We start from the raw sequence: 6,387 nt of genomic DNA, 5'->3' as shown, positions 1-6,387 counted from the left end.
AGCACACGACTTTTCAGACATTTTTCAGTGGCTTGGCTGACTCGAATGCACCATCTAGTGTTCAAGAAAAAAATAGAAAAAAGAGAAATAAAAGTAGACGGAAACAGAATAAACTCTTTATGTTAGACACCAAACTAATAATTACATATATGTGGTTTTGAGACACATTAGCTATTATAACATTTTTAAGTTTGAAAAAACAAAACAAAAAAGGGATTCTTATTCTGTAGTAGGTAGTAGTAAACAATATGCAAAAAACAAAACAAAAAAACAAAAAAACCCTTAAGAATAAACACAAAGAGAAATTATCACTGTTAGATGTCATCTGCTTCTAGTTTTGATTTTGATTTTTTGACTTCATAATTACGAGAAATATCAACTCTATAAGCAGTCATTTAGACTGGTTTAAAAGCCTATCGCAGCGAACAGATGAAGTTAAACATCTCTGAATCATTTTTCTTGAACCATTTATGCTCTCCTCCTGTCTCCATGGCTACAGACATGCCACACCGTCCAGCGTGATCCTCATTGGCCCAGTTCTCATAACAGACAACCCGGTCACTGACCCACAGCCACAGTTGAAAAACACAGCTGAAGCGCAGTCCCAGCCACACATACGGTGTGGTGGCGTTCTTCACTTTCTCCTTCACTAATTCTTCCTCTTTGGGATTTGTGATACAGACCAGATCATGATGGTGCCGCTGGCAGTAAGTTAAGGCCTCATCCCATTTTTTGTTTTCTTTGATCAGAATGAAGTTTTCTGGCATGAACAAACACAGGATGGTCGGTTAAAAGGAAACAAATCAGGACAAAAACAAAAGAAAAAGAATTTAAGCATTTTCTGTTTCAAATCTTTACTCCTCTTGATTTACCCGTGGTAAAATCATTAATGTTATATGACTTGTTACCCAGAGTATACCTCGACCACCCCAAGTTATCGAGAAGATTTCTTTCTTTCTTAAGAATTATTTACATGTAAGTTGCATTACAGGCCCTCACTGACAGAAACTAATGTGACTAATGTGTCTTAAGTTCCTTACAAAAGAAGTCTGCATTAAGCGTCTGGGGTATACCTTTATCTCCATAAAAGCTTGCATTATTTCGCTTTGATGATGACTTCTTTTCAATAAGAATAAGAAAGATTAGTTTAGTTTGAATATGTATTCCTCGAGTAAGAAACATGACAGATACCAGATGTGAAAGATGCATTTTTGCAAATCTCACCGTCATCATAGCAGAAGAAAGGTTTACTGGTGTTATAAGTAATAATAAGAGTTGGAAATATTTTTTACTTTCCTGATGTAAGTTTTTCCAATTTAGAATTTTAACTTTTCCTAATTTGCTTTATTAAAGTCCTATTAACTAAAATCTTTCATGTATGAGTGAGCCTTTAAAAAAAAGGGAAAAAAACTGGAGAATTCATAAACAAGTATTATTATAAACTAATATGACCCCTGGTTCTTATAAGGTTCCTATAGGGAGGCTGCATTATGTGTCTGGGGTGTAGCTCTATCTCCATAACAGCTTGCATTATTAAGCTTTATGATGAAACATATACCAGCCCTTCATGTACACTTTTTCAGTGAGAGAAGAAATATTAGTTTAGCTTTAACCTTTATTCCTTCAGTAAGAAAACTGACAGAAACCAGATGTTCAAGCTGAACTTAAGATGGCGGCGCGCACAGACGCAGCGGCCCGGAGCTCCTACACTGCTCCGGTCCTGAGCACTCATGAGCTGAGGCGTGTGTTCCGGAGCATTAACACCAGGAAGGCGGCCGGGCCGGATGGAGTGCTGGGCCGGGTGCTAAAAGACTGTGCTGCCGACCTGGCGGACGTCTTCACCTCTATATATAACACCTCGCTGTCCTGTTCACTGGTACCATCCTGTTTCAAAGCAGCAACCATCGTTCCCATCCCAAAACAGTCAAATGTCACATGTCTGAACGATTTCAGACCTGTGGCACTCACCCCCATTCCCGCCAAATGCCTGGAGAGACTGGTCATTAAACACATCAGAGCTGCTTTTCCACCATCCCTGGACTCGCACCAGTTTGCATACAGGGAGAACCGGTCAACCGAGGATGCGATCGCCACAGTGCTGCACACATTACTGAAGCACTTGGAACACAGGAACACCTATGCACGGCTCCTCTTTGTAGACTACAGCTCGGCTTTTAATACCATCCGGCCATACAAACTCCGTCCCAAACTCCACCAACTGGGACTTAACTCCTCTCTGTGCAACTGGATTGTGGACTTCCTCACTAACCGTAGACAGAGTGTCAGAGTGGGTAAGAACACCTCTTCCACCCTTGTGGTCAACACCGGTGCCCCTCAGGGGTGTGTTCTGAGCCCTCTGCTATACACTCTCTTCACCCATGACTGTATTTCCTCCTGCGCGTCCAATCTCATTGTTAAGTTTGCAGATGACACCACAGTGCTCGGACTTATATCCAACAATGATGAGACAAACTATAGGACAGAGGTGCAACAACTAGAGTCATGGTGCCACGACAATAACTTGGTCTTAAACACCAAAAAGACCAAGGAGATCATTGTAGATTTCCGGAAGAGGGGCCATAACAACCATCTGCCTCTCTTCATTGGCAGTGAGGCGGTGGAGAGGGTGAGCAGTTTTAAATTCTTGGGGGTAACTGTGACCGAGGACCTGTCCTGGGGCAACCATATCACCTCAGTTGTACGGAAGGCCCAACAGCGCCTCTACTACCTGAGGAGACTGCGGAGCGCACACATTCCCAGATCTCTGATGTTGAACTTCTACAACTGTGCCATCAGCAGCGTTCTGACGTATGGATTTCTAGTGTGGTTCCCCAGCTGCACCAAGGCCGATCAGCAAGCACTCCAGCGGGTGGTGAAAGAAGCTGGCAGAATTATTGGAACAAGTCTGCCAGAGATCAGTAATATCTTCCCCACTCGCTGTCTGAGGAGGGTGCACAGTATCCTGCGGGACCAACATCACCCTGCGCGCCACCTTTTCCATCTGCTGCCCTCAGGGAGAAGGTACAGGTCTATACAGGCCAGAACATCCAGACTGGCCAACAGCCTGTATCCACAGGCTGTGAGGCTCCTGAACTCTCTGCCCCCCTCTCACGGACAATAACCATATCCAACTTCTTAATAGCAATGAACTGGTCTGCATTGGTGCATCATATCTTTATTCTCTTCCCCCTCCTGCCCCCCCCCTCTTTCTTAAATAGATAACTATCATATCTGATATCATATCTCACAGTACAATAATATTGAATGGGTTGCATTGTTGTATTTTGTCATGTTTCTCAGGTCTTTGTCTGAATTTCTACGAACATTATTGCTAAGGATTGTCTTATTGCATTGGAGTCACACTGGGTTAAATATGTACACTTGGGTTTTAAGGGGTATTTATTATTTTCTTCTTTTTTTTGGGTTGTATGGAAGCCCCAAACGCAATTTCATTGTTCTTGACAATGACAATAAATAAATAAATACTAAATACTAAATAAAGATGAATCTCTGTAAATCTCACCATCAGCGTAGCAGAAGAAAGATTTTCTGGTGTTACAATCATCAGCTTTCCATTTTCCTTTTTTGTTTAATTCAGTCATCGCACATTTCCTGGTGCCGCTGTCAGTTTTACACAGCTCTTCAGGTAACTCACCAACATCTCTCCAGTGTCTGTAAGAATAATTACTCCCATCTGACCACCTCCAGGTGTCTCTGAACAGGCCGATCCATGATCGTGTTTTATCAGAACTCTTAAATGTACTGACTGCTTCCTTTAACTGTTCTGCTCCACTGGCCAGGTCTGTGTGGTTCTCTCTGCAGTAGCTCTGAGCCTCACGCCACTTTTTTGTGTCGTTAATGAAATGTAGTGATTTGTTTTGTTCTGTGGAATAAAGAGAAAGACAAGACTCATAAGAAATGTACATTTCTATCTTTAAATGTATCTTTAACTTGATTTTCTAAAGACACAACTTAAAATAGCTCGAAACCTTCAAAACTAAACTACCAACATTATGGGAATAACCACAGCTGTGACATTATGCTCAGGATGACTTTGCTCTGTGTGGCAGAGAAACAGTTTTCTGATCAAAGGTCTGGTATGAAATTTTGTGTAATGACATTTGGCACCACGAGATGGTTCAGCAAAGCAAATGAACAGTGTCCTGGTGTAACATGAGAGGCAGAGAAAGCACCGTGGGAGGACGGGTATTCAAATGAGCAGGATAGCACACAGGGGCTAAAACACCAGCATATTGTCATATTCATTAGAGATGAGCTGTAGATATGTTTAAATATAAACACTTTGTTTAATTAATACAATTATTGTCACATATTCTCACCATTATAGCAGATAAAGGGGTGAACATTAGAACAACTACGATCCAACAACCGACTGGAGCTGTCAATCAGTGCACAGTTCTCAAGATATCCGCCTCCATCATTAGGTTCACCTGCACTCCAATTCATCTCCTCAGCATTGAACTCCACTCCTGGCAGAGACCAGTGCCACCTCCTGTTTTCTTTTCCTGAGATGCTGTACAGCCCAATCCAGGCGTTTCCTTGATTCTCTGTAGAATCTGTGTACAGTGTCTTCATATATGTCATGTTAGGCACTGTGGCCAGGTCTTTATATCCTTCTCTACAGTAGCGCTGAGCTTCGTCCCAAGTTTTAGGCTCTTTAATAAAATAGTATTTATAGCCTTGGCATAAAATCAAGGAACACTGACCTAAAAACAACAACAAAACAAAAAAAACACAGGTCATTCAGAAATCTACTGATGGCAAGTTTTGTGAGCAGTTCACAGAAACCCTGCACTAATCTGAAGTGATGCAAATCTGCAGTTTTTACTGTTAAAATGATCGACTTACCCATCAGCATGAGCAGAAAAAGCCTCCGGTGCATATTTCCTCTGTTTGATGAAACTAAGATTTGAAAGACAGATAAACAACCATCAAAGTTAATATAACTGCACCACTTTCACAGATAATAGGGTAATATAGGTAAGGTAATATATGAGTAAGAAAACATAGTTTATTTTGCACTGTAAAAAAATACATTACACATGAGGGGAATAGCTACTTTAAAAATGTTTTTGAGTCTTTTTAAAATCAGCAGAAATACAGAATAAGTACTGTAAGTTTAATGTAAAGCCAGTGCTGAGCTAACAATGTAAATTGAGACTGAAGTTTGAACTTACATCTGATTATTCTTCTTTCCTTGCTTCAATCCGATGCCTCTGCGTGTTGTGTTAAAGAAACCTGCACTCAATAAAATGTCTCTGCTTCAACAAAGATCATTCTATGGACTCATTTAAATATTCCAACAAGATGGTCATAACAGAGGTAATATAATACTAATATTTACATAATGTCAAACAAAGAGAGGGTGTTATTTAAAATAATTTACTTTAACAACATGCTTCCTTCTCTCAGGAGTATTTATATATAATAAAACTTATAATAAAACTAAACTAACTGCATGTCTTTACTGTTTGCATTTTGAAGGTTCTTTGGAAGTGTCATGGTCCCTGTGCCTCCCCGGCCAGCCCAGTGTGGCCACAAGTGTTTGTTGTTTTTCTCTCGCTCTGTCTCTCCTACCTGTCTGCCTGGGCGGAGCTCTGATTGGGCTCCTGCCCTTGGCCCACGCACCTGCAGCTGATCTCGAGCGAATTGCAGTTCTGTGGCTCTTAAGGCTGGGGCTCTGAGCTATTCGTCGCTGGAATATTGAGTAACTCTCGTTAGTATTGCCTGGCTTCCTTGCGATTCTACTGTTCCCGTGTTTGCCTTCAACTTACCCTCGTCTGTGTACACAGGTTTACTTGGATCAGCCCTTTTGTGACCCCTGGACCCCGTGAGTAGGAGAGTGAGCTGCTTGTGTGGAGACTGTTTGGACGAGGAGCAGAGCGAGTGCGAAGAAGTGTGTCTCCCCAGCCTGTTGATCCCCGGGACCCTGGTGTTTCCCCCCCCTTCATGTGTATATAGTGCACCAGTGTGATTAATAAAGTGTCGTTGAACTGTGCTACTTCAGTCTGCGCCTGAGTCCGTTCCACTCCCGTGACAGGAAGGTTCATAAACAAAATTAGACTACTGAAACAGAACTTAATGAGCTACACAAATCAATAGGAGCTATGATGTAAGGTATGCACATATGCTGAGATGTATGCAAGTGTTGTAAATGCAACAAACAACAAAGAGTAAAGAAAAAGCAGTGCAGGAAGATTTATAGTCTGGGAACCAAAGGCCCAGTTGGCACTGATGAACCCTGCTGCACCCACCAGATCTGAAACACTTTAGAGAAGGTTTAAAACAATGAGCAGGGTTCATCACACCTCTCCCAAAAAAGAAAGGTCCCACAGGAACCCCCACAAAATCCAACTCAGCAGTTTT

At 41.7% G+C, this 6,387-nt stretch overlaps 1 protein-coding gene across 1 annotated transcript; it reads right to left on the bottom strand.

The window, feature by feature from the left end:
• Positions 1-326: 326 nt before the first annotated feature.
• Positions 327-4,903, bottom strand: LOC146649190 (macrophage mannose receptor 1-like). Its single transcript, XM_085386560.1, has 4 exons — positions 4,870-4,903; positions 4,341-4,727; positions 3,524-3,883; positions 327-760 (listed from the first exon to the last, which is right to left on the bottom strand). The coding sequence occupies exons 1-4, from the start codon at positions 4,901-4,903 to the stop codon at positions 414-416; spliced, it is 1,128 nt and encodes a 375-aa protein (XP_085242686.1). The 3' UTR covers positions 327-413.
• Positions 4,904-6,387: the final 1,484 nt, after the last annotated feature.

This window comes from Rhamphochromis longiceps, linkage group LG17, assembly GCF_057381845.1.
Source record: "Rhamphochromis longiceps isolate RC_006_pf linkage group LG17, R_longiceps_female_GT1.1, whole genome shotgun sequence".
Taxonomy (NCBI): domain Eukaryota; kingdom Metazoa; phylum Chordata; class Actinopteri; order Cichliformes; family Cichlidae; genus Rhamphochromis; species Rhamphochromis longiceps.
This window is presented reverse-complemented; position numbering and strand designations above follow the sequence as displayed.

Bases quoted from the DNA above. Each gene is read 5' to 3' on its own strand.
- LOC146649190 (XM_085386560.1), bottom strand. From the start codon at position 4,903: ATGCACCGGAGGCTTTTTCTGCTCATGCTGATGG. The intron at 4,728-4,869 runs GTAAGTCGATCA...TGTTGTTTTTAG, and splicing joins TTTTCTGCTCATGCTGATGG to GTCAGTGTTCCTTGATTTTA. The intron at 761-3,523 runs GTGAGATTTACA...TGTTCATGCCAG, and splicing joins TTTCTTCTGCTACGCTGATG to AAAACTTCATTCTGATCAAA.